Source organism: Pezoporus flaviventris, unplaced genomic scaffold (genome assembly GCF_033815535.1).
Source record: "Pezoporus flaviventris isolate CSIRO_AGI_PZ_B2104156 unplaced genomic scaffold, CSIRO_AGI_Pfla_v1 ptg000001l, whole genome shotgun sequence".
Lineage (NCBI taxonomy): Eukaryota > Metazoa > Chordata > Aves > Psittaciformes > Psittacidae > Pezoporus > Pezoporus flaviventris.
The window spans coordinates 57,723,437-57,746,150 of record NW_026892549.1 but is presented as its reverse complement, the minus strand read 5'-3'; the positions used below and the strand labels follow the sequence as shown (position 1 = coordinate 57,746,150).

Here is a 22,714-nt window from a genome sequence, read left to right as displayed (position 1 = left end):
CCTCACCCTTCCCCTGCCCTTCCTCCTACAGAAACAAGGGGGGAAAAGTAGTAAAAATACATCTTCAGCGACTCCTGCCTCTGGATCGCGGCATCTCCCGGCTGCCGGCTTCTCCTTCCCTGCCTTTCATTTCCTGCTTCATTCCAGCTTCATGGAAATCTGAGCCGAGCACAATGATCCTGCAAGACTTTGTGTTCACTTTGCTGCTCCTGGCCGGCTTCCTGGGGGGGGAATCGTGGGCTCAGCGTGAAATCACCACCCGGGTCGCAAGCACTGAAGGTAAGTCCAGGCTGCTGCTTCCCTGTGTGCTTTATTCCTCTTGGGATCAGCAGAGAAGTCCGGTTGCTTGTTCCCCTCTTGGGCGGATGCCTCTGCTGCAGCCCACAGCTACGTTGGGACATTGTGTTTGCTGAGGAGAGGGATCTGTAGCAAGTACCTACTTCTAATGCTTTTCAGGCTCTTTCTCCTTGGCTCTGCCTTGGGAGGTGTTGCCAGTAGCCATAGGATGTAGGAGAGGGAATAACATTGATACTGGTTTAGCTTTCTGAACTAGTTTTGGTTTGACATTGCTGTTTGGCTGTTAAGAAGTGTTTTCACTTTTGCTCTCTTCTAAAGGGGTATTTGTGCCAGGATGTGCCAGAAAATCCCTAGTTTCTCGTTGCATTCATTGCTATTGGGTTTATGACTTTGTAAGCTGCATCTGCATGTTATTTTATATAACCAGTATTGGTCTTGCAAAGACACTCTTTGAATGTAAATGGATAAACACGGAGAGGAAAGCTGTTAAATGCTTTCACAAAGTGATGCTTTAATATCTGGTTTACCCTTAATGCCAAAATGAGCAATCTCAGACATGTCTGTGCTTGCGTGGGGTTAGGATGTGAGTGCAGCCCCTTAACACAGCCCAGGGAGGCAATACAGCAGGGCCACGATCCCAATCCTGCCTCTCCACTTCTTCCCAGACTGTCCTGTGGACCTGTTCTTCGTGCTGGACACCTCGGAGAGTGTTGCCCTTAGGGTGAAGCCCTTTGGGGACTTGGTTTCCCAAGTGAAAGATTTCACCAACCGGTTCATTGATAAGCTGACGAGCAGGTACGTCCCCCGGGGGTTTGGCCAGGATGCTCCAGTTTCTGAGCCTGGTGCTGGGTAGGATGCTGAGGCTGGCCATTTGTTGAGGGAGAGGGGAAAAGCAGGGATGTTAATGATGGGGGGGGTAGATCTCTTCCCTCTTCCAGTCCACAGCCATCCCATTCTGGCCTTTAGCAGGGCTGCCTGCAGTCACCATCTGAAAAGAAACAGCTTCCTGCAGTGGCAGATATGGATGGTTATTCTGTAGTGCCAAAGTGATGCTGATCGCCGTGCCACTGGCTGCTCAGGCCCACCACAACCTGGGTGCTTGGTGGGGAGAAAGGCACTTCCTGGTGTTAAACCCAGCACTCAGATGCAGGCTGTGTCAGTGCACAGGACACACTGATCCATCAGAGCAACCTTCTGCAGGAGGCATAGAAGCCTTCCAGTATCTGAAGGGGCCTACAAGGATACTGACCCTTCATCAGGGGCTGTAGTGATAGGACAAGGGGTGATGGATTCAAACTGACAGAGGAGAAATTGAGATGAACTAAATGATCTTAAAGTTCTTTCTAACCTTAACCAATCTATGATGCTTTTGATTTTAACACACCCAGCAGTGGAAATCTCATCACAGTCCTGTGTGTGGTGTTTCCCTGTCTGGCTCAGCTTCTCCTGCTCAGATTCAGCCATTGCAGCCTGGTACCTCTTCAGGAAGCCTCTGTACCCAGCTATCCGACCTTTGGGCAGCCCTTTGCCCTTCCAAACAGACCTGCTCCTATGGTTCTGTGGCTGGGATTTGCATGTGAAGCACATCCCTGCTTGCAGGAGAGCAGGAGCCCTAGTAAAGCCCTGCAATGTTTGGCATGGTGGGCCAATGAAGATACAGTGGAGGTGATGGCAGGGTACAGATGAAGGTCCTAATAGCCCCTATGCTGGTGTATCCGGGCAGGTACTACCGCTGCGACCGCAACCTGGTGTGGAATGCTGGAGCACTGCACTACAGCGATGAGGTTGTGCTCATCAAGAGCCTCACCTCGATGCCCAGCGGCCAGAATGAGCTGAAGAACCGTGTCTCGGCTGTGAACTACATCGGGAAGGGCACCTACACTGACTGTGCCATCAAGCGGGGCATCGAGGAGCTGCTCATCGGGTAAGGCAGTGGATGATGCTGGTGGTGTGGCCATGGTGGATGGGCACTGGGAGCTCCTGTCCCTATCCCAGGATGGGATAGGAGGTCACCTAAGCACAGAATGGACATGGGGGTGACAGGTTCCTAGCACTCCTGCTTTCCTGGGGTGAGGGCATCCCTTGACCATAGTCTGCAGCGTGTCCAGAGGTGCCCAAGCCACTCTTCTCTGGCTGAATCAGTTAAAACTGGTGTTTTAAACCCTTGTAGTGGCTCCCATCACAAGGAGAATAAATACCTAATCGTGGTGACTGATGGACACCCCTTGGAAGGGTACAAGGAGCCTTGTGGAGGCCTGGATGATGCTGCCAATGAAGCCAAACATCTGGGAATCAAAGTGTTCTCCGTCGCCATCTCCCCCAACCACCTGGTAGGGACCATGCAGTAGTGATGCTCCCTGCAGGGGTTCCCAATGGGACCACAAAGACCCCAGTGTGACAAAGGATGCTCTGGGAGGGAAGGATGCAGGTCCCCTGTGGGGATGGATCCTGCATGGGTACCTGCAGGTGTCACTGTGCCCTCCCCATCATAGGACCAGCGGCTCAACATCATCGCCACAGACCATGCCTACCGACGCAACTTCACTGCCACCAGCCTGAAGCCAACGCGGGAGCTCGACGTGGAGGAGACCATCAACACCATCATCGATATGATTGTGAGCACCCAGCACCCCCTTCCCCAGCCCGTCCCTTCCCGTGGGGCTCACCCATCCCTCTCAAACCCCTTCTCTTTGCTCTCCTGTCTTGCAGAAGGTTAACACGGAGCAATCGGTGAGTGTACCTCCCCAGCCCTGTGCCTGAGCAGGTCCCCTGTGGGTCACCACAGCCAAACAGGGGCTCAATGGCACAGCCCTCCCCTGCAGGCAGCCCTGGGTGCTGCTTGCTGTATCTATAATGCTGTTTTCTCCTCTTTGGGCAGTGCTGCTCCTTCGAGTGTCAGGTGAGTTTGGGCTTTTGAGACCCCCTGTCCCCTTCCCCTTGCATCCCCATAGCCCCAGGCTGTGCCTCTGTGGCTGGTCTAACCCACATCTCCCTTCCACAGCCTCCCCGAGGGCCTCCTGGACCTCCTGGTGATGCAGGCCATGAGGTGAGGGATTGACTATGGCCAGGAGGTGGGATACTCAGACATCCATGGGGTCTTTGGTACCTTAGCACTGACCTATGGAGAGATAGATCATAGAACCATAGTATGGTTTGGGTTGCAAGAGAGCTTAAAGATCATCTAGCTCCACCCTGCTACCGCAAGCAGGAAAAGGACCTGCACCATGCTCCCATCATGGCATCATCTGCTCCTCACAACCATAGGGCATCACTGCTACTGCTCTCCTTGTTCTCCTTTCAACAGGTCATTCCTGGGGATGAGGAGCTAACTCTATTTCTGTCCTGTATTGCAGGGAGAAAGGGGCAAACCAGGTCTTCCTGGCCAGAAAGGAGTAGCTGGAGACCCAGTAAGTAAAGAACCAGCACTGGTGACTCTATTGGCCACTTCTGGCCTGACCACTTGGGCACATCCCGACCAGCTCCTACATCATCCTGTCTCCATGGTCACTGTCCAGTGTCTCCCTCCACAACCACCCTGCCAAGCAGTGGCCTCTGGTGGGCAGCAGGGTGGCCCCTCCTCTTGCCACAAGGCTTCATTGTTCCTCATCCAATATAGCCTGGAGGACACGTCTCTGACTCATGTGTGCCAGCCCTGGGGTGGACTCTGGGCTCCCTCTGACACAAGCACAGCAGTGTTACAGGGGAGCCTTTGGTAAATAGTAAGCTAATAGCATGAGGAAACTATTTCCCTTCTCCTCCCTTCCTTCTTTCATTAGGTACACTTATTTTAGGAGGTGTGTTTCTCCCACACACGTGAGTGGGCATTTACTCATCCCGTGCATTCCCAAGCTGGAAACCCTCATTGCCACGCCTTTTTCCTTCCCTTCATCCATGTGTGTCCCAGAGAACCCATTTCCCATCACCCTCAGCAAGGGCTGGAGATGGTGGAGGTGAAGGCAGCTCCTCTCTGCCCTCCGCAATGGTTCCATGTTTCCACGTAGGAAGACATGGGAGAGCCTCTGCTATGGTGATTGGGGTAACACTGGCCTGTGGTGATGATGTTTGCATCCCTAACACCATGTTTCTATTCTCTAGGGCAGGCCAGGGGACATGGGACCTGTTGGCTACCAAGGAATGAAGGTACATGGGGTTGCAGGGTCACAGGGGTGGTTCTAGATGGGCCACAGGCTTTGTGCTGCTTTCTCATCCTCCCGTTTTCTTCTCTCTTTCCATCTCCAGGGTGACAAAGGAAGTCGAGGAGAAAAGGTGAGGACAGCAAGGATGCTGAGGGAAGATCTGTGTCCCCTGCTTGGTTACCCCAGCTGCATGGTGTTGGGGTCTGCTGTGTGCTCGCACATCCATCCCTCGTGCCAGAAACAATGATCCGAGTGGATCAGCCAGTTTGGAGCCAATGCAGCCTTAGAGATTAGACAAGCACCATGTAGTGGGCACAAGGCAGACACAGCAGGAAGGACTGGTGGTGCACCATCAGCCCATGCTGGCATGGGGACTGCAGCACAGTGAGGGGACAGATCTGCTCTGCACAGGGCCTGACATCTCTCTCCTTCCCTTTGCAGGGCTCGAGAGGAGCCAAAGGAGCCAAGGTCAGTCTCTGGTTTTGCACCATCTATTCCTTGTGGACGATGCCCCCAGGCATCAATCAGATGAAGACCCATGAAGGGTCTTCATAGAAACTGTTCTTCATTTCAGGGTGAGAAGGGCAGGCGTGGAATTGATGGCATCGATGGCATGAAGGTAAATCTCCAGGCTGGGGCACTTTGCTTAGCCTAAGGACCTTCCAAATCCATTGTGGGATCTGTGAATAAAGTGTCCCACATGGGGCAATGGGGTTCTAGTTCACCTTCAAGCCAGGGACACAGTTGGAATGTCTCTTTTGGGTATCTGGGAGGTATGGAATGGAGGGGGACAGGGGGGTATCTTCCCCTGATTGCACTGCTCATGGAGACTCCTTCATTGTCTGACAGGGTGAAGCTGGATACCCTGGGTTACCAGGCTGCAAAGGCTCACCTGGATTTGATGTATGTACTGTGGGTGCCCCTTGCATGAGAACAAACCATAGTGCATGGAGAGTGCATGGAAATGGGGAGATCCCCAAGAAAGGGACCTGTTGGGAGGTAGTTGCTGTGATTGGAACTTGGCCTTGAACAATGCCAGGGATGAGGCAGCCACAGTTTCTCTGGGCATTGTGTTTCTCTAGTTTCCCTCCTTGTTTCTGTGCTCCCAGAATGCATAGATGCATCCAGATGCAAAGACACATCCATAGTGGTACCCATAATCAGTGCAGTCCATCCTCAGCAGCCCAACAACCAGCTTTGCTGCTGTTTCAACTTGAGCTGCTCAGGGTTTGAGCACCGTAGTCAACAGTGATACTTGCATGGCTCCACGAATACCATGCCATCCCTGTGTTGCTCCGGAGTCCACGTTCCCCTCCTGCTGGGGAGCTAAGAGCCAGGATGCTTGCTCCATGCCCAGTTCCTCACAGATAGTGATGCTGACTGCTGGGATGCTTGCTCCATGCCCAGTTCCCCACAGATAGTGATGCTGGATGCCAGGGTGCTTGCTCCATGCCCAGTTCCCCACAGATAGTGATGCTGGATGCCAGGATGCTTGCTCCATGACAGTTCCTCACAGATAGTGATGCTGACTGCTGGGATGCTTGCTCCATGTCCAGTTAGTTCCCTACAGATGGTGATGCTGGTTTTGTTCTCGGTGATGCTGGTTTTGTTCTCAGTGATGCTGCCTTTTTTCAACAGGGAGCTCAAGGCCCACCAGGACCGAAGGGAGATCCTGGTGCTTATGGACCCAAGGGAGGAAAGGTGAGCCACTCTGCCCATCCTCACATTGAAGGAAGGATGCTGGGAATCCCTCTCCTGCAAGGAGAGGTGGTGACTTACCCATTTCTGGCATCCTCGCCCATGGAGCAAGCCTATGGCAATCACCTTATGTGGTTCCCATAGTGCCCATAACACCCCTGAGATATTGGGGGGGTTGCTGTGAAAAGGTGGCTTGTGCTGGGCAGGTTGGGGAGGATCCGCTGGGAATGGGGGGCTTGGAGTACACCAAAGGCTCCTGATGGCCTTTGTGGGGGCCAAAATCCACTGCTGTGTGCTGTATGCTGGATGCAGTCCTAATTGTGCCTTGTGTCCTTGTGAAGGGAGAGCCTGGTGACGATGGAAAACCTGGCCGACAGGGAATTCCTGGCAGCCCTGGAGAGAAGGTGGGTGAAGCACCCATGCATGAGCATGGGTGCTCCATCCTTGTCTTTGGAGCAGAGCTTGTCCAAGGTAAAAGCTTCACCCCAAAACCTGATCACTGATCCTGATTGCTTGTGGCTTGCTCATACAGGGTGCTGTTGGGAACCGGGGTGAGCCTGGACCAGCAGGAGAAACAGGTGATGAGGTGAGCCCTCTGCCCACCATGCCCCTCATCCATGCATCTTGTCAGCCATTCCCACCACATATTGACCTCCCCTCTTGTTCTTCCACAGGGTGCTCCAGGCCCAGATGGTCCTACTGGAGAACGGGTAAGTGAGGACACCAGGCACCACATTGGATAAGGATGAGGAGGGCTGGGGATGAGTCCGCTCAGAGATGAGCAATGAGAGGAGAGTCCTGATTTGGTGTTCTTCCCATCCCTTTGCAGGGCAGCAATGGAGAAAGAGGAGCCCTGGGCTCACCGGGTGACCGTGGGCCAAGAGGAGAGCCGGTAACTGCATCCATGGGGCAGCTTTTCTGCTTACAAACAGGGTCACACTTCGTAGCCAGGGGCTGGAAATAGGTGGACAGTGGTGAACTCCACCAGCCTGTGAGGCAACAAGCAAGCTCGGTGCCTTTCCCTGCTAGCCAAGGGGAGAATCTGGTGGTGTCCCCCCAGCAATCACCCCTTTATGTTGGCAGCTCATCACCAAGAAGCCAAAACCCAGAGGAGAGCGTGCCCAGAGGGCAGACAGCAAACACCAGTTGATGGAGAGCAAGGAGGACAAGGTGTCCTCCGGGTGCTCTGCATGGGGTACCATTGGTGCGGATGCCACCGAGCAGTGTGTGCAGGAACACCCTTCCGTCCCATTTTTGGGTGGGAATCACTAGGGAAAGTATTTTTCCTGCTGTCAGGGCATGAGTCACTGAACACAAGCATGGGAGGGACAGGCAGCAGAGCACTCAGCAAGCCAGGACAAACATGTGGTGAGGGACCAAGGGGTTTGGGGCAGTGGGAGCCAGCAGTAGCATCCCAGGGGGTGTCCCAGTACCACCAGCACTGGTCTTGTGCCCGTTGCTGGCTCCAGGAAGGGGGTAAAGATCCACTTATGGCGTATTCCCCCTTCATGTTTAGCACTTGCTGCTCCCCATCGTGTGCGGGGCAGATGTGTGCAGGAGATGGAGCACACCAGTGTCCTGGAGTTAAACTGTTCAGCAGATGATGGGCTGCTTCCTTCCAAGTTTCAGTCCAAGCACGAGGCTGTGTAACCTCGCCAGAAACGTCCTTCCCTGATGCTCAGGGCCCTTTGGAAGTTGTGTTTTGTATTTACTGTTTGGCTCTAGGCATCTGCAAGCTTCCAGCCTGCAAAGAACAGCTTTGGGGTCAATAAGCTTTAAGTCAGGTGCACTAAGGGAGAAGTTCTTCCCTATGAGGGGGTGAGGTGCTGGCCAGAGAAGCTGCCCCATCCCTGTCAATGTCCAAGGCTCATGGTTGTGAGTTTAGATGGGGAAGGTGCCTGGAGCCAACCCAGGGTGCTGAGTGTTGGCGAAGGAGACGGGAGAGCATCAGCAGTGAGAGGTGGGAATGTCCCTCCCCATCTACCAGCTCATTCCTTTGGAAACTGCCTTAGCTCCAGAGGGACAGCAGAGTGGAGGAAGAGGAGGTGGAAGAAGGAGGATGCTAGACAGGAGTCTCTGCTGTGCATGGGGACAGCAGCACATGTATGCAGAATGCGTTTGGGAAGAGCCACTCTGTGGCTTTGGGATCCTCTCTGTGTATCTGCAGAAACTTTGCAAGATGGACCCCTGCACGGATTTGCTTTTCTGGCACAAAATAGGTTGAAACCTATCGCCTAGAGGGAAGCACTCCCACCCTCCAGGTCTTTCTCTTGGGGCTGTCTTCTTAGCTTGGAGCTGGCCACGCCAGCCTGTCTTTGCTCTCCCAATACCTCTGATAGTTTTCTCTCCCAATTCCTATCCCACATGTGCCATCAGTGCTGCATCCCTGCTCCCCATTACATGCAGAGCCCTTTGTACCCTATGCCTGTCCCTCTTTGAGTTCCTCATACCCTCTGTGTTCATTCTCAGGGAGAGCCTGGACCACCAGGCGATCAAGGGCGGGAAGGACCCCTTGGACCACCTGGAGACCAGGTAAGATCTTGGTTTAACCTTCTGGATCCCAAGTGGAAGTGGTTAGAGCCGTTGGGAAGAGTGGGGCCAGGGGCTTGACTGATGCCACCGCATCTTCCACACTGGGTAGCAAACCTAGTGGAAAGAGGCAGGGATTTCTTGGAGAAGTGGGGATATGGACAAGGCTGTAAGAATGGAGATGGAGCAACCTCCATGCCATTTCCCAATCCCATGGGAACTCATGCCGACGTGTCTGACAGATTTGGAAATGGGCAAGCACAAGCAGCAGTGATGCGCAAAATGTCACGTAGGTCAAGGGAGTCAATGGGACATCTTGTGTCAGTGAGGATAAGCCTGATGGGGGCCCAGCAGTGTCCCTGACACCCTTGGCATCTGCAGAGACATCTGTCCCAAAGCCAGCTCTCCTCAAGTCTGCTTGCTGCAAGGCCTGGCCCTCCTGCTCTGCTTGTCCTTGTGTGCCTCAAGGCGCAGGTCTTAGACCCCACGGGCTTTCTGGATTACCTCCAGCCTGAGGAAAGCATCCCATGCTTTCAGTTACAGGCTCTTTCTTCCCAAAGTCTGGGTCTGGAGGTGTTGCTGGGTTAATCCTCCATGGCAATATCACTGATTTGCAATGGCCAACAGGGTCTTTGCAACTAAACAAGCATCCTTGACAGCACCCTTGGACAGGGATCTGTGGGACAGCTTCTCTCCACACAACCAGAGTTGCGATGGAGCCCAAGAGACAGGGAAGTGACTGACACAAACGTTCCCACACTGGTGGAGCAGGACATCCATGAAGGTTGAAACATGGAGACCAGCGTGAGGATAAAGACAAGACAGATTTTGAACTCCTTTATGATCGACCAAGAGCCATGAAGGAGATGTGGAGCATGGGACAGCCACTGTTGCATTCATGTTATCCCCAGCATGGGCCATATGGGGACACTGTCGCGGTGGAGGTGGCCCTGGTAGGAAGGATGTGTGTGTGTGAGGGACCAGTGCTTCAGGCAGACACCAGCAAAGGAAGGAGGGCTGGAGCTGCTCTCCACATGGTAGAGGCTCATCCTAGGTTCAAGGCAGAAGGACTGCACAGAAGATGCCAGACACAAGCCTGGGAGATGTGTGTGTGGAAGCATGGAGACTGGGATTGATCCTGCTTCCCTCCAGCCTTCCCTTGAGGAAGTGGACAAAGGAGAAGGAGCAGTCTCCCTGATGTTCCTGAGCCTGTGGGACATGGTTATAACTTCCCCGGCACTGAACTTGGGACAAACTGCTGTCAAAGGAGGAAGCATTACAGAAGCATCTCCAATGCTTCCCCAGGCCAGGGACTTGCCCCAGTGCCTCCACTGCTCCAGGGGATTTCAAAAGCAGTTGCAAAGCAAGAGTTTTCTTTCCATCAGCTCCAAAAGAATGGTTTTGCTTGGCCAGATTAGAACTAAATGAGTAATCGGGCTTGGGCAAGTGCAGGGCTTTGGCAATCACGAGTGTGTTTCAAGCCATGTGATCTGCAAGCTCTGGCTCTCAGAGCCTATTTGTCTTGGCAAGGGGAAAGGGGTCCCACTAACCTGTGACTCTCCATCACCCTCTTTCCATCCAAGAGAAGCTAAAGGTCAGCATGATCCTCATGGGCAGGTTTGGTGGTCCCTCTCTCATCCTGGCCATGGTGCCCCATCCCTCACATGGTTCTTGTCACACCCAGAAAGGTAATGGACATGGAACTGCTTAAGATTCTTTGACCCCAAATCCTGCGTCTTCATGAACTCCTGCAGGGCCGTGAGGGAATTACACTATGTGAGCCAAGGGTGCTGTGGATCCAGCTTTGGCTGATGCGAGCAGTCATGAGGTCCTGTCCCTCCTTCTCAGCTCTCTCTCTTCTGGGCTTCTGTGCAGAAATAGGCTCACATGCCCTTGAACAGTTCAAGGCTCTGTACTGCGTAACATTAAGTCCTCTGTTACCCACATAGAATCCCAGCCTGGTTTGGGTTGGAATGGACCATAAAACTCATTCGGTTCCAACCCCCTGCCACAGGCAGGGACACCTTCCACTGCTCCGAGCCCCTGTGTCCAACCTGGCCTTTAACACTGCCAGGGGTGGGGCAGCCACCGCTGCAATGCTGAAGCCTGGGTACCACTGAGCAAGTGCTTCCAGGAGCCTGCATCCACATGGGAAGAGCATCATTACATGGTTGTTACCCACCATCGTTACCAATCTTCTGGCAAATAAACCCTTCAGAGGGCTGTTGGCACTAAGCAGAAGATGGAAGGGATGTCTGTGTCACTTTCAGAGTGACTTGCATCCCCAAGGACCATTCTCTGCCCTGGTGGCACCTCTGGCACAGCTGATGCGATGCCACCATGCAAACCAGCTGTGCTTCTGAAGCATCTCCCCATCTGCATTAACCCCATGTTAATCAACCTCAAATCCCCATTGCAAGATCTCTTTGTGTTTCCTCAGGGTGAGGCTGGACCCCCAGGACCCAAGGGCTATAGGGGAGATGATGGCCCCCGCGGCAATGAGGTGAGTGCTTCTTCATCACTGCATCTTCTGAGGGGAGGGAATGAAGAGAAGCCCAGGAGATGATGCCCATTAGGATTGTCCCTAAATCCCTGGGATCTTGGAAACTTGTATGTACAAACTCGGGTGCTAGCTTCCTGGCAGACATAATGGATCCTTAAGGCCATGGCTGCCTTTATTCCCTGCTTGCCAAAAGCCATTTCATGGAGAGGGTATAACCACACCATGAGTTTCCCATCACAAAACCATCTGTGGGCTTTCCATTGCGCTTGTATAAGTAAAAACACCTCCCATGATGGGCTTGTGATGGTAGCTGGTTGCCGCAGAAGGCATCACCTTCCCAGCTCAAAGGATGGTGTGTGCACTGATTGACTGCTTCTTCTGCTCCTTCCAGGGTCCAAAGGGATTGCCTGGAGCACCTGGGCTGCCTGGAGACCCTGGCCTGATGGGAGAAAGGGTGAGTGGGATCTGCACAGAGGGGTTGCATGCCACGCTGGGAAGGATGTCCAACAGGACACACGGCATCATCCAGCTCAGGAAGTGAAGTAACTCTGTCCATACACAGAGGAGATGCCTGGAAAACTTGCAAGCAGCCTGCTTTGGAATATATGTCAAATCTGCAGGCTCCGAGAGTCATTCTCTGTTCCCAGCCCCAGTTGCTGAGAGGGACAGTGTCACTTGCCTCTCAGCGGCTGTGCAGATCACACACAGGCAAAGAGGCCTTTTTGCCTGCCTGGACCATGTCCAACCTACCAGTACCATATTTCCTGCCTATTTTGCTGGAGATAAATTGCCCAAGCTGCTGTGCTATCTAATGGATCTGCTTTTCATTATCTCACCTATTGCCCCCTTCTTTCCCAGGGGGAAGATGGCCCTCCTGGGAATGGCACAATTGGATTTACAGGAGCCCCAGTAAGTCTTTTTGTGCTGTTCTGAAGCTCTAAGCCCATTATTGCTGCTTGTCCCACCTAACGTGCTTCCTTCCCTTCATCCCCAGGGGCAGCAAGGAGACAGAGGTGACCCTGGCATCAATGTAAGTGTGCTGCTTCCCCAACACCCAACAGAAACTTCTTTGGCTCCTTACAGCCTCTCCCTTTGATGAATGGTGAAATGGGCTTCCTGAAGCATCCTCCACCTCCAAAACTCTTTTTCTTCTGCCCACCTCTCCCTGCAGTGAATGCTTCTGATGGAAGTATCCTGCCTAGGTGAACACCTGAGGACAGCAGCTTGGGATGAGTGCTTTCAATGGAGCCAGAGTTTGGGGTTGATAGTGTCACCCAGGGATGACGCTATAACACTAAAAGACACCTAAGAAGCTCTTTCCCTCGATAGCACTGCAGTTGGGTGCTAGGGAGCTTATACTTTGCTCTCCATCCCTTTCCCAAGACATTTCTCTGCGTCACTGGATGCAGCATCACACTTTCCATGGTATAACAATAGTTCTCCATGCAAGAGTCTTGTCTGTGTTATTTTTCAGGGAACAAAAGGCTATGTCGGTCCTAAAGGTGATGAAGGAGAAGCTGGAGACCCTGGCAATGATGTGAGTAATGTGTATGAAGCTGAAGCCCTAACTCTTCCGGTTGGATACAGCAGCCTCAGATAATGTGTTAGGGGTTCAGCAGACCTGTGGAGGGGAAGGTGCAGCACTGACACACACAGATTGGTGGATTTTGGTCTTGTTTTCATTCCAGAACCCAAACCCTGGCCCCATGGGCATCAAGGGAGCGAAGGGCCACCGGGGACCAGAAGGCCGCCCAGTAAGTAAGGACCCTGGCAGGGTCTGCACCATGCGTGGGGCTGATGGGGCTCCCAACAGCAAGGTTCACCACAAACCTGCTCTTCAAACCTGCTACTACAGCCTGGTACAGAGGACTCTGAAATACCACGTTCATCCCAAAATCAGGGCAGAAAGTGCAGACACTTATGCTTTCATAAGCCAAGTGTCCTCATGTGATCATGTTCAATAAGGGCAAAGCAGTTTTTTGGAGGGACCATCCTGAAAGCATTTCAGTTCCTCTTGAGTCACCACTTGCTTGCATTGCTTCACATTGACCTGGAGGCTACAAGACAGGCAAGTGGAATCCATCCATCCGTCACCTGAGTGCTGTGGGGTCAATGTCAAGCCTTGGTGGGCATGGCACATGTGGAAGTGGGTCTCCTTGCCCTTCACCCCAGTGCATCCCTAAGGCATCTTGCAAGCAAGCAGATGTACCTGCTCGAAGCCCAGTGGTCAGCAAGCGGGAAGCCAAAAAGACACTTCCAGCCTTTCTGTTCCTTAGCAAGGTATTAGCAGAGAAGGCCATAGATAGGAACTGGCAGCTCTTGTAACTGCTTTTTCTATTTGACAGGGACCAGCAGGACCTGTGGGACCTCCAGGACCAGATGTGAGTAGGATGGGATAGGGGTGCTGCTTGCTTTGATTGGTCTGTGCTTCCCCTGCCCCACACAATGGCTCCTGTGAGGGTGTTAGTGCTGGAGGAGCCTCATGCTGCTCCCCGTTACCATCCCAGCAAGTGCTGGAGGAGCCTCATGCTGCTCCCCATTACCACCCCAGCAACTCTCACTGGTCAGATTGCCTTCATGCCAGCCCATCACTCATGTCCAGATCAGGACCTGTGCTTTGAAGGTGCAGAGCAGCAGATGGAGGTGGTGGGCAGCACTTGGGGGCTGCCTTCACTGTTATTACAAAAAATCTTCACCTCTGTTTGCAGGAATGTGAAATCTTGGACATAATCATGAAGATGTGCTGTGAGTATCCCCATACCACCCCTCCTAACCTGCTCAGGGGGTAGCGTGCAGAAGGATGCTATGGGCATTTCTCCTCTTCCACTGGTTACTATTAAGTCAATGAGCTGAAGGAGGGGAGATCCCCAAAGAAGCAACTCTTTTGCACTTGGCTTTTCCTTCTCTTGACACAGTTTTTGTGTGGACCATTTTACAATGGGTTTTGATCATAAATAGCCAGGCCTGACTGTCCTCTTGGGAAGTCAAAGGCCTCTTCTCTGGTGTCCTGCCATGGGGAGCAGCAGTACACATGGTGCAAAGGGTTTCTGGCTAGTAACGAAGTGCTGGTGGATACAGGGTACATCGGGAGCCGAGTCTGAGCTCCATACTCCAGTGATTTACTTGATTCCTCCAGGATCAGCTTTGATTCTCATTTAAATATGAACGCATCAGTGTGTGCACAAACCGAGCTCTACTGCTCCGGGTTGGAGCATCCCAGTGTGAAACAGGGGAGAGGGATGGGTATTTCCAACAGAAAGGAAACCTCCCTGAGCTTCAGTTGTCCCAGTGAGGTTTCTTTGGGTTTGCAGAAACACAAAAAGCCTTGTGACTAGCATTTTAACGTTCTCTCTTTCTCTCCCCTCTCTTCCAGCTTGCTGTGGTGAGTGTTACTTTGCAAGGCTGCTCTGCAAGCATTTGCTAGCCCTTCTCCTTGCTTGCACCCCTTCTTTCCCCTTCTCCTTGCCTTCTGCCATGCAGACGGTGCTGAGAGCCCAGGAGGGAGGACAGAGCTTGAGCAAGGCAGGGGAGAGCAGCTCTTCCTGAGGAGGCTGCATGGATGCAGAAGCAGCATTCAGGGCACAACGGAATGTGCTGGGTGTGTTTTCTCTAATGCTGTCCCAGCAGGTTGTGTTTGCAGTTCAAAAGCTTGAAGGAAGAGCCAAGGGCTCATGATGCTCTTCAGCCTGAGAAAGAGGGGAGAACAAGCTGAGTTAGCCTCCTCCAGCACACCAGCATCATCTCTGTCCTCCTGGGCTGGGTGAATGAAAGGAGTAAAAAGGCTTTTACTGGGTTTTGGGACAATTATGGGGTGTTTGAAAGGTACTCACAGTGTGGAAATGCTACAGTGAAGTTAGTAAAGTGACACTCAAGTCTTCTTGCAGCTGTTTTGCTGCTTTCCCCCCCTGCTTTGCATGTAGATAAGGCACACGCACTGGGTCAGGACTAACAGCAGCCATCAGCTCCTCGCTTTGGCACGGCTCCCTGGCAAAACGCGCTGCTCACATAGAAAACACACATGAAAGAGGAGGTTAAGTCCTGTGCCCTGCTGCAGAGTGCACCTGCGGGCCCGTCGACCTCCTCTTCGTGTTGGACAGCTCGGAAAGCATTGGCCTGCAGAACTTCCAGATTGCCAAGGACTTCATCATCAAAGTCATCGACCGCCTGAGCAAGGATGAGCGTGTGAAGGTGAGGTTTCCATCACATGTATGGATGCACACTTGGGTGCGCTCGTGTTATCAAGCAGGAAAGTGGGGATGTGCCTCCACTCCAAAGACCCTCTGCAAGGCTTAGCTTCAAGTGTACAACTGGGGTTGGGTCTTGGTTCTTGCCAGCTTCATGAAGCGATAGAGCTCAGTTTTTTGTCCCAAAATACAGTTGTTTCACTCGTCCTGGGCAAAGGGACTCTTCCTTCTGTGTGTGAGCTCTTCCCCTATGTCCCAGAGCAAATAGCTCATAAGGCATTTGCCTGATCAATTAGTCTCTTCCCAGTCCCATTGAGGATTTCTGGCTGGAGTAAGATAACACGTTGTGTATTACAACTCTGCTGGCTAACCCCCCAGGAACTCTTGTTTCCCCCCAGACTTAGGGTTAGGTTATCAGTTAAGCACACTGCTAAAAAGGACCTTTTCAGCCCAAACCAGCAATATGGTCCCTATAATAAGCCTTTCAGTCTGAAGAGGGACACAAATGCTTGCTCTTAACTCTTGCCTAGTAACCTACTGTGCATGGGAAACGCCATTTACCTCTGTGATTTGGCTGGGATGTTTGGGATCTAGTCTTAAGGTACAACCAGCCATACATATAATGTATATATAACCAGACACCAGGCACATGTGCTGCAAAGTCACAACATGCTGCTGCTGGATGCTTGTGTGGACATGCATGGGTCTCTTTGGCTGGAAAGGTAGAGCTGGGCACCAAAACCACTGTGTTGGAAGGAAAACAAGCTTTGAAGAAAGATCTATTCCAAGCCACCCACCATGGCCAATGGCTTGTGTCGGGATCACTGAGCCAGGAACCTGGGTTTGGGTCATGTTTTACCCATGTGCATCCACTCCTGTTGGAGAGGCAGCAGAGCCTGAAGGGCTTGAACTGAAGGGGTTCAGTACAAACCATCAACAGGATTCCTGAGCCTCCAGGACCCCCTGATGTATCTGACCAAAACTGGCATCTTTTTTTCCCCGAACAGTTTGAACCTGGAGAGTCCCGTGTGGGTGTTGTGCAGTACAGCCATGACAACACACAGGAGCTGGTGGCCATGGGAGATGCCAACATAGACAACATCGGTGCACTCAAACAGTGAGTCTGTGGGGTCTTGGCACATCATGCAAGGACCAGACCCAAGGACACCTATTTCCTTCCCATCCTCCATCTCCAGGCCATCAGCTCCTACAACTGCAAGGATGTTGTATGTTCTCTAGTTGAAAGTAGCAGTTGCAGGTGGTGCTGAGGCCAAGAGCTTGCCGGTTTTCCACCCAAAGTCCCATGCAGGGACCACGTGCAGGCTCACTGGTGTCTGTGCTTGCAGGGCAATCAAGAACCTGAACTGGATAGCAGGGGGTACCTACACTGGCGAAGCTCTGCAGTTCACTAGGGATAACCTGCTGCGGAGATTCACCTCGGACAAGCGTGTTGCCATTGTCATCACAGACGGGCGCTCTGACACGCTGCGGGACCCTACTCCACTCAATTCCCTGTGCGATGTCACCCCAGTAAGTGCAAAGGGACCTGCTATGCAGCACTGGGCATTAGAGGAAGCTCTCAGGCACTCTCCATGTCTTTGCTACCCAAGGGCCTGTAGGGACAGGAACAAAGGGAATGGCTTTAACCTGCCAGAGCAGGGGTGATTGAGATGAGCTCTTAGGCAGAAGCTTTTCCCTGTGAGGGTGCCCAGAGAAGCTGTGGCTGCCCCATCCCTGGCAGTGTTCAAGGTCCCTTCCAACCCAAACCAGACTGTGATTCTATGATGAGATGATGGACTCTTATCTTCCTGCAGGTGGTTTCCCTTGGGATTGGTGACATTTTCCGGAACCCTCCGAATCCCGATCACCTCAATGACATTGCCTGCTTAAGCAGACCAACCAGGCCAGGACTGTCCATTCAAAGGGACAACTACGCCGAGCTCTTGGATGACACCTTCTTGCAGAACATCACCTCGTACGTCTGCCAAGGTGAGTCAAAGATTGGCTGTGGAGGTAGTGAGGATTGCCTCAGCCTAAAGGGGAGGGATGCAGGCTGCCCTGCCTTGCGTTCCCCAGTGATGCTCTTCAGCACTCATTGTGGGAAGAGAATAGCTTTCAAGGCTTAATTCAATAAGGAGTGAGGACATCTCGTGTCTTGGGACACTTTGCAGCTGGGGGCAGCTCCTCTCCTGCTGCAAGGCATCTCCATCCACAGCCTTTCTCTGTGCCCCTTTAGCCTTTTCACAGCACCTTCCACAGTGTAGCTGTGAATGAAGTGATTGTCCCTCCCATGGCTCTGTGGGAAGCTGTAGGAGAAGAGGTTTTCCAGGGCAAGGTGGTGAAAATTACTCTTTCCCATTTCCTTTAACAGAGAAAAAGTGTCCGGACTATACCTGCCCGAGTGAGTATTGACTCTTTGTTCAACATGCAAGGGTTGTGGGTGCTATGAAGGGCAGGAATGGGAGCTTGTGTTTGTGGGAATGCCTATCTTGGATACCTCTTGAAACAGGGAGGCTCCTGGGCTGGAGAAGGGAGCCAAAACCAAACCCAAAAAAAGCACATGGGGGAAAAGCCTAGATAGTTGTTTTTCTGGCACCTCAAACCTGAGGAGAGGAGGCTGTGCCATGTTTTAACCTTCATTTCAGCTGAGGCAGGTAATGAGATCAACTGCTGTTAGTGGTGGGAGCATGAGACAAAGTCAGCACTGAGGCAGGGGTACCTGGGAAAGGTGCAAGAAAAGCGAGAAAGGAGAGAAATTTGGTGGGATACATCTCCTGGAAAGAAATGTATACAATCCTTAGACTCATCATGGGAAAAAACCCAGCCAAGGGAGATGAAGTGGGTTTCTCAGCCATGCAAGAACATGTATTGAATCAACAAGAGCCACTAGATGATCTAACCCAGATAAGAACCTGGGAATGCAGTAAATAAGGAATAAAAAGGTAAAAGGACAAGCACGGGACAGCACTGGGATAGGGCAAACCAAGCTAGCAAACACCCAGAGAGCAGGGATTCCTCAGGAAGCTTCCCATGGAAGAAGCAGGAGAAGCCCAGCATTAACAAGGCTTTCCCCTTGCAGTCACCTTCTCTGGGCTGGCAGACATCACTCTGCTGGTGGACAGCTCCACCAGCGTCGGGAGCAAGAACTTTGAGACCACTAAGAAGTTTGTGAAGCGGCTGGCAGAGCGGTTCCTGGAGGCTGGAAAGCCTGCTGATGACTCCGTGCGTGTCTCTGTGGTCCAGTACAGTGGCCGGAACCAACAGAAGGTGGAAGCTCAGTTCCAGCACAACTACACGGTCATCGCCAAAGCCATTGACAACATGGAGTTCATCAATGACGCCACGGACGTCAATGCTGCCCTGCGGTACGTGACGGGGCTGTACCAGCGCTCCTCCCGTGCCGCAGCCAAGAAGAGGGTGCTGGTGTTCTCTGATGGCAACTCTCAAGGCATCACGGCCAGGGCCATTGAAAGGGCTGTGCAGGAAGCTCAGCAGGCTGGCATTGAGATCTATGTGCTGGCGGTGGGCAGCCAAGCCAACGAGCCCAACATCCGGGTCCTGGTCACGGGGAAGAGCGCGGATTACGATGTGGTCTATGGGGAGCGCCACCTTTTCCGTGTGCCCGACTACTCCTCTTTGCTGCGGGGGGTCTTCTACCAAACTGTGTCCAGGAAAATAGCTGTTGACTGAGCATGCGGGTGGGTTTCTTGCCAAGGCCATTGCCTGCTTCTGTCTCACCAAAAAATGAAAGCAAACAACCAAAGAAAAAACCCCAAATCCAGTATTTTTGACAACTTCAGGAATTCGTGTCTATGCAGATGGCTATAGGGCCACAGCCTGGCTGTGCACAGTTCCCTGCTTTCTCCCCCTGCTTCATCATCTTCACTTCTACTCTCTTAGCCTCAGACCTCCCTTCCTGCCAATGGCTGCCTCCCCCTCTCCCCACAATGGGCAAACACAAGCACACCTAGCAATAAAACACTAGAGCACCAGTAGCAACCTCATCCCACTGGTTTTTGGCCACAAAAAAAGAGAATTGGGATGAGGAATTTTGTAGCATTAAGAACTAATCTGGTCTCATAAGGCTGATGATGCTCTTTACAGATACAGGGGTTCTGTTTATTTGCTTCTTTCTTTCACCGGCTGAGCACTTGCCCAGCTCACAATGGCCAGAACCTAATGCTGTGCTTCAAGTGGAATGTTCAACACTTCAGCAGACTTTGAGAGGGGATTTTTGTCATGGCTGGCAAGTTTGATTCATATCCCCCATACTTGGTGGGGAGGGCTAGATTGTATTAGTCAGACTGTGGGTGGAAGCCTCTCTGGCCTCCATGAAATGAGGCACTGAGTTCTCAAACTGAGGTAGAGGTGGGTGGTGGAGCATCCCTCAGCACTGACATTCCCATTCAGAGCAGGGAGGCTGGATGCTGACCAAAGGAAAGCTGGACATCAGCCACTGGGGAGGGGGGAAACCCTACAAGAAGCTATGTAACTGCACTCCTTCACTAACTGATCTCAAGGTCCTACAGTGGAACCAGGAACCTCATGAATAATCTGACGACTTGCGTTATGGTCCAAGGTCCAAGATTCTGGAAAACCTCTCTGAGCCCAGTTAGTGGGATTTTGTAATTATTTTATTTTTGCAAAAGTGTCTAATTCCCAGGTTTCTACAGGACCATCCAGGAGTCAGGCACCTAGGGAAACCCACTAACTGTACTAGATATTGAATGAGAGCCTCATCCGCAACCCAGCCAAGGGAAAGGCTGCTGTTATCTGCCAGGGTCTTTGACTCCAACCCTACAGGTATACTGACAAAGGTGCTATCACTGCCTGGGTGATGTGGGCCCCTGGTGTTTACACAGTTATTTCCAGGACCACGCTGAAGATGTGGTTTGTCTGGGTGAGATGTTGTTTCAGCGCTTCCATTGGTGCTCTTGCTATGAATCCATGTGCTTCTGAGACAGCAACAGTGACTGCCAGGTATCAGCATCCCAAAGTCTTCACTTTGTATCCCAAGCCCCATTGTATGGGTTAGTTTTATGTTATGCCTGTGTTTTACTAAAATGGTCCACTTTGGAAATTTGTCAAATAAATTGTTTTCCACTACCCCTTTGGAAGTTTGTCCGACTTTTAATTGCCAGGGTTCTGACTGTTCCAAAAGCCACTCTAAAATACAACTTATTGCGATCTGCAGGGATTCCAGCAGAACTTCTCCCATAGTACTGTAAGGGATAGAACAAGATAGAACAAGTGCTTTTGCATCGCAAATATGCCTATTATCAAATGCCCTGATTTGAGAAATACACTGTGAATTCTCTGCATCTGTTAAATAGTGTGTAATGAATTGATGAGAAGAGCACTGAACTCTCAAAGAATGGGAAATTACTTGCAGAGCTTCTGTTTGCCTCCATACATACATACATAGGTATTGTTTCCAGAAGACCATGTGCAGAGGGAGGGTTAGTGAGCATCAGGTGAAGAGGTAAGCTGCATTTGCTTTCTACTTATGTTCAGCATCTCTCTTTAATACTTTATTTCTCAAGCACATGAGGATGCTGCTCTGCAGAGAGAGCTCGTGATGGAGATGTCAAACATCCCTTGGTCTAGAGGAAGGTGTCCTTGCCCATGGGAGCTATATGGTCTTTAAGGTCCCTTCCAAATTTAACCATTCCTCTATGGTCTTTACCCATTCTAGTATTCCATGATGCAACTTGGCCAAGCTCAGTGCTCCCCAAACATTCAGTTTACATCCTAAGACAGCTCTGAAAGGTGCCTGTTTTGGGGGAAGCTCCCAGGCCAAACTGCCACTGTCAATGCATACAAAGTCACTCGTTCCCCAGACAGAAACCCACATTCATGTCCTGTTTCTGTAACATGTCTCATGTCCTCCTTTTAGTCATGTTGTCTCCTGGGCCAAGCATCTCAGTTAAGGCTCCGTGGCCATCCCGCATCCCTGGGAACACCTCACTCACAGATGGAAAGTTTGAGGAGCACCTCTGTGGGGGCCTGCAGTTTATATCCCATCATACACTCCTGTCACGAGGAAAAACTGTCCTCATCTCTGCCCTCATAAAGATGGTTATTGTTACAGCTCATGAAATAGTTCTTCATGGCCTGCCACAGTCCAAGGCATGAATCATCCATCAGGGAAAGGAACATGACATGGACAAGCCCCTGGGTTACACAGAGCAGTAAGGGCTGCCCAGCCAGTGGGATGCAATGCTGTCAGCAAGGCAAGGGTCAGAAAAGGAGGCTGTGTGAACCCCCTCCCCCCCCCCCTTCCCAGCTAGGCCACGTCAAATGCAGATATAGAAAAGACACCCAGGGCTGGTTTACAGCTTTTCAGCTAAAAAACCAAGAAACCAAGCGGCAGAAGGGCTTTTTACTGCTTCCTTTCACCCCCCCCCCCCCCCCCCCCCCGCAACCATTCCCTTGCTCTTTCCCTTTATTGAAAGAGGAAGAAAATCCCAAACCACCACAAATGTCAGTTCTCAAACCTCAGTTCTGGAGTGTTTGTTGTTTTTACCATGAGGAAAATCCAAATATTTCCTTTAAAATCCAGTTTATCCAGAAGAAAGGGTTTTAAACAGAGCCTGGTGTCAAGCAGCGTCCAAAGCTATGTGTTCAGGCGTGTTGCCTTGCCTCTAACCACTTCTTTGCAGGCAGGATAACAGGAGCCTTTGTCAGGTATTTGGGCCAAATATGCTGGACTCTTTGTCTTCCATTTCTGGTTATATTTCAGTCTCGACTCTTCTGCTTCCATTACAGGGAAGGTCAAAAATGCCTCTGCCTGCAGGCCTGCGTTGTTAAACTTCAGATGTTCTCCAGATGTTCAGCAAGGGGGGTTTTACGTAACGACAGAATTTGGGCCACATTCCTCTGTTTTCCTCTGACTAAGTGCTCCTCATTTGAGGCAACACTGATTCACAGCCCTTCACGGGAAGGTAATGGCTTGGAAAGGAGGGAATGGCTGAGACCGTTACCAATGTAGTAGGACTCCTAGGATGCGTACCCTACAAGCAGCGCAACAAGCTATGACAGTAATGTGAGACTGCAATCCTAAAGGATGGAGCAAAAAGTGATGTGAAAGAGGTAAACTGATAAGTGGGAGAGAAATATCTTGCCCGGTTAGCTCTTGTCAATGAAACCTAAGACTGCTTGGTTGGTTGATTGCCCTGCTCATTTTTTCTCCATGGACATCAGGTATTGGATGGGGCCCTGACCAGCACCATGTAGTGTTCCTATATACAGCCCTAGGAAGGCATGGTAGCATGCTTTCTCTGCACCCATGGGACTCCAGGAGATCACAGGGCTACCAGGGCAACTCTTCCCCAGCCTGCAGGCCTGTAGCTCCGTCAAATTGCTGT

General features: G+C 51.7%; 1 protein-coding gene across 1 annotated transcript; it reads left to right on the top strand.

The window, feature by feature from the left end:
* On the top strand, positions 1-20,451 carry COL6A1 (collagen type VI alpha 1 chain). The gene is made up of 35 exons (XM_061459633.1): positions 1-279; positions 963-1,092; positions 2,021-2,221; positions 2,468-2,627; positions 2,790-2,912; positions 3,007-3,027; positions 3,176-3,196; positions 3,299-3,343; positions 3,651-3,704; positions 4,393-4,437; positions 4,537-4,563; positions 4,875-4,901; positions 5,008-5,052; positions 5,283-5,336; positions 6,072-6,134; positions 6,473-6,535; positions 6,664-6,717; positions 6,806-6,841; positions 6,961-7,023; positions 8,601-8,663; positions 11,101-11,163; positions 11,555-11,617; positions 12,022-12,072; positions 12,158-12,193; positions 12,638-12,700; positions 12,852-12,917; positions 13,509-13,544; positions 13,872-13,908; positions 14,537-14,545; positions 15,218-15,351; positions 16,355-16,464; positions 16,694-16,877; positions 17,162-17,336; positions 17,719-17,748; positions 18,427-20,451. Exons 1-35 carry the CDS (start codon positions 174-176, stop codon positions 19,035-19,037), a joined length of 3,069 nt encoding a protein of 1,022 aa, XP_061315617.1. The 5' UTR covers positions 1-173; the 3' UTR covers positions 19,038-20,451.
* Positions 20,452-22,714: the final 2,263 nt, after the last annotated feature.